At 37.6% G+C, this 15,170-nt stretch overlaps 2 protein-coding genes across 3 annotated transcripts in view; one reads left to right on the top strand and one right to left on the bottom strand.

The window, feature by feature from the left end:
* Window positions 1–3,950: 3,950 nt before the first annotated feature.
* ATOH7 (atonal bHLH transcription factor 7) lies at window positions 3,951–5,365 on the top strand. The gene has a single exon (XM_032694184.1). The coding sequence runs from the start codon at window positions 4,113–4,115 to the stop codon at window positions 4,566–4,568; it is 456 nt and encodes a 151-aa protein (XP_032550075.1). The 5' UTR covers window positions 3,951–4,112; the 3' UTR covers window positions 4,569–5,365.
* A 3,682-nt stretch (window positions 5,366–9,047) lies between these two features.
* The window catches only part of MYPN (myopalladin), a 68,080-nt gene continuing 61,957 nt past the window's right edge, over window positions 9,048–15,170 (bottom strand). For both annotated transcript variants that reach the window (XM_032694181.1, XM_032694180.1), the window contains one exon: window positions 9,048–14,285. In XM_032694181.1, coding sequence (XP_032550072.1) covers window positions 14,116–14,285 — 170 coding nt within the window. In that variant the 3' untranslated portion in view covers window positions 9,048–14,115. The remainder of the gene's footprint in view (window positions 14,286–15,170) is intronic.

Genomic DNA, 15,170 nt, shown 5'->3' with positions numbered 1-15,170 from the left:
CCAAGGCAGGAGAACACAGGATTCCACACACCTGTGTGTGATTTCTAGCCTGTCTTGTGAGCTGAGTCAAATGCTGCAAGAATTTCGGTTCTTAAGGCTGGTTGTATTTTGGTAGCTACCCACCTGCTCTTAATCAAGCGGCACACAGCATGCCAGTCCTTCAGCTTTCCTCAGTGTGAACTACAGTGCTAAGAAGTCTTGAGGAAGCTTTTAGAAAGGATCTACCTGAGATTAACTAGTCAGTTCTGGCTGGAAGGGAGAGATAAGATTCTTGTTATTTTTAGTACAACTAGAGAAGAGGACGTATTGAGGAATTAGACTTTAACCAGAAATATTGCTTTCACTTCATTTTAAATTTAGTGTTTTGCCACAGTTAATCCACAGCAGAAGTAATTAGGTTGTGTTTTCCATAGTAGCACAGGTGAGAGATAATCAGCATCTGAGTTATTAACTTGGATACCCAGAAGACAATTTTTATGACTTTATGTATGTAGTCATAGATACTGAAACTATTTAATTTCTTTAATGCACTGAAACTCTCATCCATTTTCCTAATATCAGTGGTGGCTTAAAGATGCTAAAATAATTTGGGTTAGGACTGAAATAGCATTCTTATTCACCTCTCTTGTTTTTCTCTGAGGAAAACATAATATTTTGATAAATGATCCTGTTTTGAATTTAAAATGTGACTTAAGAATAATGCTGCAAGGATCATGGAGTAGCACTAAATTTGTACCTGCATAGTTAGAGGTTGAAAAGTTGAAATTTGAGTAACTTGAGTAGACACAGAACTTTCTGGTGATTCTAATGTTCCTCTGACTTGAGATTGTCTATGGTGGTAAAATAAAAGGGAAATTCTTAGGAATTTGTTGGTGTACAAAGCCCATGCTGGGATCTGGAAAAGTTTTTAGCACCACAGCAGAGTATCACATCAGAATATGTTAATCGCTTTTGGAAAACATAAAATATTGATGATAATTTGAAAAATAACATTTCAAATATTATTATCTCTGAGAAACTGTGAAAAATAAAGGGGGAAGGGAGTAAAATTACATAAGCACTAACTGAGACAAGCTGAAATATAGAGGAAATCAAGCCAAGTGAAGGAAATCTGGGAAAATTTAGGCTTATACCCTTTCTGTTGTTCACTGAGCAATAAAGCTGTTTGGTTTTGAGTTTGAAATAAAATATTCTCATATGGCTGTGCAGGGGGGCTGTGCAAATGAACTAAATTAATTGATGTGTATGCATAAGACCTTGATACTTTTCATGTTTCTCGTTCATAAAGCAGAAACTTTAAAAAAAAATGAAATTATGAAAAGCATATGTTTTCGTCAGACACAGAGCATTTTTTTAACTTTGCCTATGAGCTATAAAATCCTGTTAGGGGTTTGTTATTAATCCAAATGGATCTGGGCCCTTGTCCTGTGATTTGGTAATAAACCATTTAAGCTAATGGTACAGTTTGTTCAGTAGGAGAGATAAATCACAGCTTCTCTCTTGAGATTATAGTAGTGTGTTAGTCAAAGCATAATGGTGGTGAATCAATTAGGACTAGCAGCACGTATTAAGTTAAAACAAAAAACCTGACAGATGAAAAAATACAGAATTATACCATATGACATTTTAAAGGGAAACTTTTTGTATTTCTGGTTTGAAGTTAGCAGCACTCCTAACACTGAGTGATTAATTACCTGAATTGAGTAATAGCTACCTCATGAGAACACACAATATTTATTAACTTATGGTACACCTTGATTCTCTTGTTTTCTTTTACATTAAACATCATTTGAGATTCATTGTAAGAGACAAAGGATTTAACAAACTTATTTGGGCATAGAAGGCTGCAGTAGCACTAAAATATGCTCCAGCAACAGCATGAAGATCAGATGTGTATTTGTTTTTAATGCTGCACATGCAGTACTTCCCATGAAGTGCCTTCGCTGATTTTTTTTTTGGGGGGGAAAGGACATATGGTTATGAGGAGTTTTGTAAGGTGCTGTTCTCACCTCTCCCTCACAGGGATAATCAGAAACTCTCAGTCAGAAAGGAGCACCTTAACGTGTGGTAGTTGTTCGTTACGTTTGGCAGAACAGGTCAGTGCACACAGAGAGCAAAGTGGAACGTTTCTAATGAAACGTGGTGCAGTTGTACTTCTTTAAAAATTGAAGAAGTGGCATGCATTTTGATAATGGGATAATGGAGAGCCCCTACCCCGGCTCTCCTCTCTGATCACAGTCATTAGGATGCAGAATATTAAGAGCAGAGCAACTGGGCGTAACAGCCGACGTTCAACATCTGTCACGCTGGAGTCCATTAGTGTTCAATTGCATCCTATTGTTTCTGGATTATTCAACCTCACTTCATTGTCATTGCTTTTGCTAGGGATTAATCAGCTGTTTACAACTACACCAAGTTTTGGAGTCATAATGAAAACAATTGAGCTATAGTTCTAAATAAATATACAGTATTCAGTCTCTAATGAAAAAAGTTACTAATTTATGAATGCTGGTAACAATTTAATTAAGTTTGAAATCAATACAGATAATAAATCGTTGCGTGGCAGGTTTTTTCCCCCCTTCTTTGTATGTGCATCATAAAATGATTGTTTGATATATCCTCCTAAGTTTATGTAGCTATGGTCTTAGTAGTACAAGTACAATAAAAGAAAGATGTTTTGATTATGTGGGTGTATATAGGGTGGCTTCTCTATCATTACAATTGGTAGCAGAATTGATCCCTTACTGCCAGCAAGCAGATTTCTGTTTTTCACATACTCTTTTATTCTCATTACTTATTTAATGACATTGCTAAAAAGACACTTCTAACTCACATAAAATGCACATATATGCTCTAATACAGTGTATTAAACCCAGCAGTTTTCAGATGATTTCTACGCTTCCATGTTTTTGTGTGTGACTATCACAAGCTATCTGTGTATTTTTGCAATCATTATTAGATAAATCCATAACTAAATTTTAACTATTTAAGGATATTTCAGTGATTTCATGACATTGAATTTGCTGACGGGCAAATACACAATCCCAATTTTTCTCAAGATACAGTTCTGACTGCAGTGTTGTGTACTTTACACAGTATTAAAATTGTGCTTGCTGAAGGGTTTCTAGTGGTTTGAGTTCGCTTATTTTGGTACCATATGTGCAAAACATTATTCTTGGCTGTATATCATTAGGCTATTTCTCCTGTTTCATTAAAACAGTTATTTCTTCTATCCTCAATACTTCACCAGAATTTTCACGTGCTTTAACGTACAAATGCTACAATGCACAGAGATTTTTTTTTTTTCCCCCTGTGTTGCAACAGATTTATCCTTTGAAAAGATCTTTTGCTTAACTGCCCAGGGTCAGCCAGACACTACTCCAGATGGCAAGTTGTTAGGGCTGGACAGAATGGCTTTGGAAGACTTCTCACCAGATGAAGGCTGTAATGTTCAGATTTTACTGTTCTGGTTTTTTTTTTTTTCTTCCCTCCCTGTAGTTCCCAGGGTGGGAAGGTACTGGGATGGAAGCAGAGTGCCGCCTGCCCACCTGCTACCACCTGTTTGGCTTTTGCAGTTCCTATAAAGCCTCTTCTTGTCCATACAACACAGTCATTGCTGGCCAGCAGGAGCCAAAGGAGAGATCTCTGTTAGGACGTTACATCTTCAGATCGCAACCATTCACCATTTCAAAATACTCTCCTAAACTGAACCAGAACTTCCCTCATTTGAAATAGTCTTTTGGAATCCTAGTTGGATTAAATGGATCATTTTCTTCAGTAACGTACATTCTGAGAAGGGAGATTTCATTGTTTTCTCTCTGCTTGAGATTAAAGAAATTAAAAGAATGAAAGCATAAGACATTAACAATTCTTCATTCTTTCTTTAAATTATAAGAAACATTTTTGGACATTTCCAGAAGAACAAGAAGATTTTTCTTTTTTTTTTTTTTTTTTTTTTAAGAAGCTAAGAATAATATTTTGTCACTGAGATCCGGAAACAGATTCAAGAGGTATGCAGGCAGCTCAAAACAGTGCTTTCCTGACCACTTTCTAAATATCTAATTTTTACAAAGTAATCTCTGTGTGTGTGTGAAACTGAAGCTGCATCAAATATGAAAACCTGTAAATCCAGTCACTCGGATTCAGGTGTGGAATCAGACATGCAGTGCGGGAGTGGAGCCGGCTGTGTTGTGAAGTGCAGTTCGGAAAGGATGGAGAACGCTGCCAAGAGAAGACTGGCTGCCAACGCCCGGGAGAGACGACGGATGCAAGGACTGAACACGGCCTTTGATCGCTTGAGGAAAGTGGTCCCGCAGTGGGGTCAGGATAAGAAGCTGTCCAAGTATGAGACCCTGCAGATGGCCCTGAGTTATATCATGGCTCTCACCAGAATCCTTGCTGAAGCAGAAAGGTACAGTACTGAACGGGAATGGATTAGCCTGCACTGTGAGCACTTCCACCCCGAGAGCTACCACCATTACACGGGACAGAAACTGGCCACGGACAGCGATCCGTACGCACAGCGGATCTTCAGCTACCACCCGGAACACTTTCAAACAGCTAATTAGAACTCGTGAACTAAGAATATGCAGCAGATGTGTAATTTAATAATTAGCAAGAGTTAATCTGCTTGACTAAGGTAATATTGGCATTCTAACAGCTCATTCTTGTTCGCCTCTTATACTAATTTGACGAATTTGCTTTGAGAACTTCAAAATGCATTTAAGAAAACTGAATTTATTTAATGATGGTGGAAAGTATACTTCTAATTTGAAATCCTTCTGACAATTGTTCCCTAGTTCATCTAGTTCATTTGATTTTTTCATTAAGTAAGTTTTTGCTGGTTTTTTTTTACTGTGATGAATCATGACAGTATTTCTACAAATCATGGAACAAGTTGACCCATGGTGTAACTGAATGGAATAACACCAGAAATTAACTTTATTCCATGTTTTTATTTTTGTGTCAGCTTTGAACTTATTCTTTGGTTTGTTTCCACAGAAATGGCTCCCATGGAAAAAGTTTTATAATGTATCGTTGTTCTAGTCCTCAGAGAACTAACTTTCTTAAACTTTGTAAGTTTGACATTATGGGTTCCAAGGTTGTGTGTTTGCTTTAATCCAATTTATGGTGTTTCTTGTATGCTCAAAAAAGAGCTAGTTTCAAGTCATGGAAAGAATGTTTTATTTTTAGTGGTTGTAAAAGCATGTGTGATTATATACCATAAATGAGAATGCTTGCGTGAAAATAATCTAAACTTTTAGATTTTTGTAGACTTTAAATGATTTTATTTTTTAATCCTGTGTTATCTGGAAACAATAACAGATTTTGTAAATCATAAATAAAGTGTTTTCTATGCTATGTCCTCACCATCTACCTGAAATTCCTGCTCTAGGAATTACTTAGTAGTGAATTTCCTACACCAAATGTTACACTGCTTCCATCACAGTCCTGGCAGTTTAATGTGCAGAAGAACCCTGCTGCCAAATGATACTTGCTTCCCAGTTACAGTAAGGAATGTGTTTTATGTACCCTCTGGAAAACAGCCTCAAAGATAAGAGCTTGGGAAAAAATGATGGAGCAGTTGAGTTCATTTCAGCCCTGGTAATGTGCTGAATCGCCTTTTGTTTGCTTGCTGCTTTCACTTGGGGGGGACTGAGGGGTCTGGGGAGAAAAGGCGGAAGAGGAAAGAAGGTTGGGAAGATGAAAAAAGGAGCAGGAGCAGACTGGCTGGGGAAGCAGATGTGTTTGTAGCAGAGTGGGGAGTCTGCAGGAGTTCAGCTGCCGATGCCTGTTGTGATGGCAGCAGGCTGAAGCTCAGGGGTCCTTCTGCTGGTGCTGCTGTGGGGAACTCCCTGAGACGAGCCCTGGCTGGTGTTAGCCACGAGAGAGAAGGAGAAAAGGAGCTGCTGTCCCACAACAGCTGTTGGTGGGTTTCCAGCAGGGAAGGCTGGCAGGTTCCCTGCTGGCTGCTGCCATGTCTTATATTTGAGAATTCTTTCAAATGACAAATTATTAGCTTTGATAGGAGCTATTTTTGATAATTAAGCAGATTTCAGAGAAAACAAAAGCATCCATAGGAACTAAACCCTGCCTTGGGGGAGAGGGCCTGTGCTGCAGGAGCAGTTACATACAGACACCTGACCTCACTGTGTGTCTTCTGCCAGAGCCCTTCCTGACGTTTTCCCTTGGTCACTGTTGTGAGGCTTGGAGGTTTCCTGAGGTGGGAGTTGGATGGTTCCTGGTGTGGAAGCTGCTGGGACACTTTCAGGCCAGGTTAAACCTCTGTGGAAGAGACACTGTATATTCTGAGCAACTCTCTCCTTTTAAACACTGGCATTCAGGAATTTTTTTTATTGTATATTTAACCTCTCTAAAAGCATTGAATAGTGTTAATTATTAAAATGTGGACCTTTGCTTTTTATGAATTACATTAGAGCTTTTTAGCAAACAGAAAGCAGATTCATCCTTGTAGGGGTATGAAGGCATGTTACTCATAGAATACAATAGAATTAATTGTTGTTCATCATATAGTCAAGTTAGTACTGTTTGAATATTATCAGTAAGTGACAAGTTGATGTATGTAATGGGAATGAATGCAATTCTTAAATAATTAAATGCTGTGACATCTTACCCTAATTTATTAGCTGTAAACTTTAGGCAGGCACTGTCTCACTTGCACTGCTGGCACAGTAGTGGGTTTTCCATACTGAAATGGGAATATGATACAAATAAATCATGTGATTATATGCCATGGAAAACTTGGATTGGTGAAAGATATCCTAAAGCTGAGGTGGGAAGGAGATCACAGTACAAAAGGATAAATACCAGAGTAGTGTTCAAGAACAAGACTGTGTTTGTCTCTACTGGCACGTGATTTGTTTTTGTGGGACGTGACACTGCAGTTTATATGTAATTCAGGTAAAAGTACTTGACATCTGTTTCTTTTCCAAGTTTGTTTCTTCCTCACGACATTTTAATTTACTGCCTACTGCATATGATGATAGATATAGTTAAAAAAACAAATTAGTATGCAGTGAATGGTTAAATGGTAGTAAGGTCACATAAAGAGGAACAAACCAACACAAACTATAAAATATCTGTGCTCACGTTACCAAAAATTATTAAGAATTGAAACTGAAGCCCTAAAAAGCGCTGTAGTGCAGTACATAGATTGTGAACCCTTGTAAATCAGGTCATGGCATCAATCTCTGCTGTTGAGCACTATAATAAGATTATCATTCCCATTCTCTTAGATTTTGTTGTGGTAGTGGGAGGTGAATGTTTATTGATAATATTAGTAATATTACTAGTGGGAAAATTATGGTGGTTTTGTGCCTTTTTTTTTTAAATATATATATATAATGCTGTAGTATTTTTGTTTCTTGGGAGGTTGCAGGTTTGAACTGTCAGTTGGTATTTCTGGTTTACTATAGTACAGAAGGCAGTAGAGTAAGTCCTTTGTAGTGTGTAGACAGCTGTCTGTCTATTGATCATCTGCCACAGCTTTTTGGAGAGTGAATTGGGGTGGTGAGAAAGTTTTTAACCATTAAAAATCCTTTCAGAAGGCAGTCTGACAAGTAGATAATATCCATGTTGGTTGTGACTTCTCAGACTCAACAACTATTCAGGAAGTAATTAGTTTCTTTTATAGATTTCCTTTACAAATACTTCAGTGACAGTTCATGAAATATAAACTTAACTGTTTAACTTGGATTTGATTATTGCTCCCAAATACTTGTTCCCCACTGACTGTTTGATGCTTGTGAGGTAGTGGCTGTGAGCCACCTTCTGTACTGGACTTTACTGGAATGGGCATTGGAAACCCCCTCCCCTTAAATAATTATTGCTTCTAATAAGCCTCCAAATGAAGCAAAAGCTTAGGTGCTTAGAGCTGGGTGTGTTGTTAGTGACTGAGTTTTGTCTGCTCATAAATCCTTGTCCCTCTGAACAGCAATGCAAACCTGAAATGCTTCTATTTGTAGTATCAGTACTACACCTGTCACATCTGTCCAGTTATCACTAATTCTAGAACCACATTATCGTGAAAACATTAGGGATGAGAAATTCTTGCTTCATTAAGTATCTGTTTGTGTTCTACACGCATACATGTTTCACTGTTGAAATTCAGGATGAAATTCTAATGAACTCTTTGTGGGAAATTCACCTCTGTCCTTCTGAAAGGGTTTCTGCAAGGCTTTCTTTTTGAAGTAGCTATAGATACTCTGCTTCTATGATTCTGTGAATCATGTCACCCTGTTTTGCCATGCCCAGAGTTATTTTTGAGCTTGGAATTAGAGTGAGAGTTTTAACTGCAGTGACTTTTCAGTGGCTGAAAGCAGAATTAGCTTTCCCACATAGTAGCACATTCCCAAAATGTGTGTTAGTAACAAAAAGTCAGTGGTTGCTTCCTGTCTGAGTATTGAGATCTTTAGCAGATATGTAGCAGCATGTCTTACACCTTCCATTCATTCCAATTTTTTAGGCTTCTGTTTTCCATCTCACCATTTATAAGGTATTTAGGGCACGGCCCATCTCGTAATATACACACATACAGGGCAAAATTCAGCTCTTGACTGGAATTCCAAAATAACACCAAGAATTGGTGCTGCTGTACCAATTCTTAAAAGTAAAAAGGGGACCAACCTCCATTATAGACTTGTAAAGTCAATGACATGGCAACTTCTTAGGTAATTCTGTATTTAGCTGACTTTTTCTATCTTATTAAGTAAACTTCCCTGGTGAAATCTTTGTGGAAGTCCCTCCTGTGATTGACCAGGCACAAGTTTTAAAAAAAATACTACATCCAGGCAAATTTTTGATTTGCCAAAGGAAGCTTTTGCCTTAAGATAGATACCCTTACACTTGGGATTCCAGTTATTTGAGCTAAGCAATATGGATGCAGTTTTCTGTGGTTCAGGAGTGAAACTTATCTAGATTTTTTAAAATAAGAGTTTGCGGAACATTTGCTTTTTGTTCTAAATATGTCTAAAAATGTTCAGCTCTTCTATTTCTAGAAATGTCCAGGGTAAAAAAACCAAATGCACTGAAGATAAAGACATATTTATTCATGGAAGAAGCAGTCCAGTGTTTCCTCTACACAGATATCTTATAACAAACATTGATTTCACCTAGTACTTCTGAACTTATTAAAAAATGCTCTATATTTTTAACTTTAATTACATTCCGAGAAATAGTGGCTTTCAAAACCCCAAACCAACCCCCTGTATAATATACAAATGTATTTTCTACCAAAGAGTACATTTTAGTATTGTCTACAAGTTTTTTCCTAATGTGTAGTCGAGTTTTCATTTGTACCGAAATTAGCATGCAAAATGTGTCTTATACAGGATTTGCTTAAAATATCTGCATATGTAACTCCAAGGAATAAGAAGTTAACTTTTGACTGGCTTCTTGCAGCCTGGGATGCATAGTAATTTTTTTTTTTCTAAAATTTCAGATTGTCTTCAGTATTTTTCCATTTCTTTAAAAAAACCATGATGCCTGCTACTAACAGACTGTGTGATCATAAAGGATGCTCGTTTCCGAGCAGAATTCCCCCTGCTGTAAGTGGAGAACTCCACTTAAATTCACAGCACATACGGCCCAGGATTTCTTTTTATTATGCAATAAATGGTTCTTTATGGTGGACTTGAAATATAAAGGTGTTAATAAAAGCAGCTTGTGTTGCTTAGAGGAAGCAGCTGAGCTAAAATGGTCTTAAGAAGGTTTTCTCTGACCTGGCAGGCACAGAAGTATGCAGGAATCAGGTAAGAATGGAGAAATGTGGTTATGGGAAAGCAAAATCACAACCAGCAAATGTGTTGGCACTCATCTTTTTTTTGGTTCTGTTCTTCTGTATCTGGTACAGAATACTTGTTCTTTCAACCTCAGGTGAAGAGGCTGAGGTTATCAGCAAAAGAAAGCATAACCAAAGGAAACTGATATCAAGAATTGTTTAAAAAGGCAACAACTTTATTTCACAACTACCTGCTAGAAGCATGGCTAGTATGTAACTTGACAGTACTTTTATGATTTTCGTCTAAATAATGTAAAGTCTGATTCCATTAATCAGCTGTCACAACAAAGTTCTGAGAACTTCTGGCATTGTTGCACATTTTCACAATTATTCAAATGTGTGAACGACACAGTCTTGTATGCAACTTTGAAGCATTTATTTAAGTTCAGGGGAGATGAAGGGCAGGTGTTTTGTTTTTTCCTTTCATGTGCACTTAAAATGTACTTTAAAACTGATATTAACATTTTTTCTTCCCAGTGAGAATGACTTTGGATCAAAAAATAAAAAATATCAACTTTAATCAAGAAAAGATATAAACTAGAATTTTAAAGCTCAAAGTGAACATCTTTATATTGGAAATAATAAGGCAAATATCAATGACTCACTTCTCCAGTATTGTTTTCAGTATAAATATTTTGTTAAGTCTGTAAATCATCTTGTTTGACAACATTTTCCGGAAAGTAATGCTTTTAAACCTGGTAGCATTAAGAACACAGTTCTTAAATGAATTCTTATTCCAGACTTGTAGGAAGTACCTATGATTACTGTGAACAGTTGGGACTGGCACTTGTTTATGTATTAAGATGAAGAACTGCAGACCTGGCTTTTCCTGTTTGAAGTGTGTGCTCTCATCTCCTCACACTGGCAGACGTGAGGCATTGGGAAGGGTTGCTCCACCTTCCAGATGAAAACAAGGAACTCAATGCAGCAGTTTTAAGGCAAGAGGTCCAATGATACCAGTGCAGCCCTCTGTGCTGCTGCAGGTTGGGTTGGCATCCATCTGGACCAAAATTTTAAAGCAAAGACAATACTTTCTGAATCTAGAATTGCAATGCAAATGCTGTCATTTCTGCTTGTTTCCAATATACTGTGCCTCTGATTGTATACAAAACCAGGACTTTGGGGAAAGGGGAAACTAAACAAACCTCAAGATTCTGAATCAGTAAACACTTGAGAGGTTACAAACCTGGCCATTTGTGTTGTACTGATACATCACTATACTCCACACTGGCGTGGTTTCATGGACTTTTAGAAGTTAATAGCTAACAGTGACCTCAGTGGAAAGTCTAGCATTGATTTTTGTTGCTGCAGTAGCCTGCCCTGAGCCAGAGAATGAAATGCTGTGTTAGTGTGGAGTCAGATCAGTTCTTGAATAAACACCAGCGACGAGCAGCCGTGTTGGTCAGGAAGGAGCAGAGTTGCACAGGCTCTGGCACAGCTCAACATAGTATGGGAAGGCAGAGCCATCTTTCACAAGCCCACAACTTAAACAACTCAGTGCTGTCTCTGCTGCTTACAGAAGCCTTTTTCCATTGGCTTTTCCACCACTTAACAACAAAGATAATTTTTGTGTCTTTTTCTATTGAGTCTTCCTTGTGATGAGCATATCAATACTACTTACTAACAGCATTTGACATCCATTCACATAAGCTGCCTGTACAGACTTGCTTTATGGGCTCAGTGTATGCAGAGGAGAAATGTTCTGTAGCAGTTAACTAACAAAATGTAATGACTACAGACCATTTGGGATCAGATTCTGATTTTGTTTCTATCAGATGCACTGGAAGTAATTCAAATTACTGACTTCTGCATTATGTAGGGAAATGTGATGGATTTTGATCCTTTTGCAAACACTGTCCAGGAGAGAATGTTCAGCTGACAGATTTTGGTGATCTGTTTTCTGTAGCCTAAGTCTCGGTGAGATTTCTAGGGCCCCTTCTTGAATGACTAAGGCTTAATCCTCCTTACACAGACCTTTGGGAAAAGTCTTTGAACAGTAACTTCTCATCTTCCCACTTCCAGAGAACTGAATGTACATTTTAAAAAACAGCGTACCACTTAATCCTCAACTTGTCAGTTCAGGTTGTAATGATGTGAGTTTGGAGACATTCCACTGAAATTGCAGAGAAAGGGGGAAGAGATATGGTTTGCATATTTGCACTGTGTGCTTTGTCTTTGAATTTGCACTGAGTTTTTGAGTGTGTTGTAAAATGTGAGAACCACTACTGCTGTCAGTCTGAGAAGTGTGATTCCAGCACTGGTAACCAGATATTTGCCAATACTAAGTACTAGTATTCCTTTCTTCTGTACTGTGTAAAGAACTCTGTTTCAAGTGATCGATCACTCTTGTAGCTAGACTTGCCTAATAGGATAGATCCCAGGCAAAAAATGGAATCCCTAAGCCATCCTTAAAAAGTGAAGACAAGAGTAGCAGTAGATTCTCTGTCTGAGAAAATCAGATCGACAATGTGTCTGAAGCTGGGCACCTCAGAACTGGAGTCACTCAGTGCATCACTTTGAATAGCTATTGGTTCTATTTTGTTTGCCAGGGAAGAGGTACAACATGGGCAACAACTGATATTTCTGCTTTCCCATGGAAGTATCTGCAGCTTGTTCTGTGTCTCAGGATATGAATGTGTTTTGGCTTTCTGATCTGTTCACTCTGGGGTGAATTGCTGAGATTTCTAACAAAAGCATGAGAGTTATAATGATGGTTTTGTTGTGTGGTGATCACTCACAATACAAGAAATTCCCATCCTCTAAACCCTTAGGGAACCAGTAGTTAGGGATAACAGCAGCTGTATTTGTGGGAAACCCAGTGAAAGGCACTCTCTTTCTCAGTCTCCGGATATATCCAATATTCTTTTACTCTTAAGATAACTCCCCATTGTTTTCTTTGCATATGTAGTTTTTTCAGTTAAAATTTTAAATTTGAAAAAATCCCAAACATAGTCTAAAATGAAAGTATCTGTTAATTTCTTTTTTCATTTCTGTGACTTTGATCAGGACTTTGTTACGTTCTGCAATCATGTTACAAACGGAAAGTAAGAAATGCTTGAAAACAATGTCCAGAGAAGAGGGTTAGCAGTAATTTAAAGATGCAGGAAAACATCTTAAACATTCAGAGTCTAAGAGCTGGGAGGTATTAATGCAACTGTGTAGATGCTAAATATATTTAAATATATTGACAACACTATCATTTAACACCTTCTGTTGAGCTTTCATTTATTTGCCTCATTTATTACTATTATTAGTTACAGTAGGGTTTTTTTTAGCTCTTTGCACATAACTGTTGCTAAACTTTTTAATTTTTGTGTATTAGCAGGATTTTCTGTCGTCATAGTAGACACTGCACTTGTGATCATTTCCTAAGTGATGGCAAAAGTTTACCAGATCATAATTCCTTTTCAGTTAGTTATAAAATGAGCTGGATGGTAGAGGCACATTAAAAATTAGGAAAAAGAGACAGGAACTTATAAGCTTGCTATCATCTGTGTTAAAGACAGATGATCACTAACATGGTAAAGAAAAAAGTAGGAAGCACATCTGGAAAATAGTTTCAGCAATGGGCCCATGTTTCAGACAAAAGGAGTTTTCATTTTCTAAATTGGCACCTTATGCACATGCCCCGTACCTTATTTTATGAACCCTTACACTGTGAATGCACAATCCATGGAGTACACACGCACACACACACAAATATAAATATTTAGGGTATACAGCTGTACCTACATGAAACACTATATTTATCTAGTCTGAAGTTCAAAAATTCTAAGATAATCCCAAATCAGCATATTCTGTGGTAATAATCATATAAAAATGACTTACATCTTTCCCCTTTAACTTGTGCTTTGTGATTATTTGGCATGTTTTTTAGAATTACATTCAAAGTCTTGTTGTTTACCCTCATTAAGATTGCTATTACTGTAATGTCAATGTTTTCACTGGCAGGATTCCAACCCATCAGCATCAATCCTTACCGTGGCAGCTACAGTGCAGTAGCTTTAATTCAAGAAGTAAAAGTGGTATTGGCTTTTAGGTGCTGAAAACTATGTTTACTATGTAATTCTTAGCAAACTACACAGTACTGAATTTATTGCACAACACTCCATACCACAATTATCCTGCATTAAAATAATATGCAAAAGTCTTGTACGATGTATTAGTTGCAACATTTGCAGCAGCAGTACACTTAATTATAAACAAGTTGCTTGTAAACCATTAGCATTTCACTTGTACCTCTTCTTTTCTTTTATTATTTATTTTTTCACAGTTCTGATATCTCTGCGGGTGTAACTGGAACAAGTGTTTGTTTTTCAAAGTTCTTCACTCTCCACCAACTTTTGGGATGGGGTTGAGAAGAGCAGAGGACTCTCAGGAGTTGGGAAGGCAGGGAAGATGTCGAGTCCTTGGCTGGTGAGGTTTGCGTACCGGCTGCCACCGGGGCGGAGCTTGAGCGGTTGTGGAATTTGGCGGTGCCACTGAGCTGAAGCGACACAAGCAGAAGGGGCTGTGTCAGCCTCTAGTGCAGTTTGCAATGACACAACAAAAATCGAGACACGGACCCGAAAAGTTGCTGCCAACATCCGTGAGGAGAGCACAGCAGCGTTATTCTCTGTTTTAGGTCGTGTTCCTTCAAATATTATTGATGTAGTTTACGTGTGGAGTATTTTTATTGAAGCCTACGAATGGAATTCCATCCCTGTGCAATTCAATGGCAATGTTTATGTGGATTTCACCAAGTCCAAAATGTCATGATTGAATCTTTGGAGCCTTCTCCAAAGCTCTTGCAATCAAAACTGATAACACACCATAGCGTGAACAGACAAACAAACTGGACAGGGCTCTGATTTTGCACTACTTGGTCCTCTGGAGGGCTTTTTTTCCTGAAAATCTTTTGATGGCATTTAAATTCCCTGTATTATTGCTTTGAAATTCTGTAAGGAAGTGATTACAATTTTGATTGCCCTCTACTGCTTACAAGCAGTAACATGCTTCCTAGATTATTTTTTTACAATCATGAAATGTAATCCAAAGACACATACTCAGTAATTTAAAAGTAACATTCAACATGTTTCCATATGAACAAATACCACTGAAATTTTGTGAGAATATTTAGTTGTTATTATTATTATTAGCAGTTATCATTACTAAAACACTTCAGAAAAGGGATAATTATATTATCTTTGCCAGTATTTACCCATACAAAACCTCCAGGTCTGCATCCAAATCAGACAAATATGTCTGTCAGCAGTTAAAATGAAAGGGTGGAAGTTCAGGCTTCAATTCTCTGATAATCTACATCTGCAGGGGACTGCATTCTGCATGTTAAGCATTGACAGGAAATATCTGTCCATGCTGACTTTTGATA

Source organism: Chiroxiphia lanceolata, chromosome 8, assembly GCF_009829145.1.
Source record: "Chiroxiphia lanceolata isolate bChiLan1 chromosome 8, bChiLan1.pri, whole genome shotgun sequence".
In the NCBI taxonomy this organism is placed as follows: domain Eukaryota; kingdom Metazoa; phylum Chordata; class Aves; order Passeriformes; family Pipridae; genus Chiroxiphia; species Chiroxiphia lanceolata.
The sequence above is the reverse complement of the archived record's forward strand: the minus strand, read 5'-3'. Positions and strand labels throughout refer to the sequence as shown.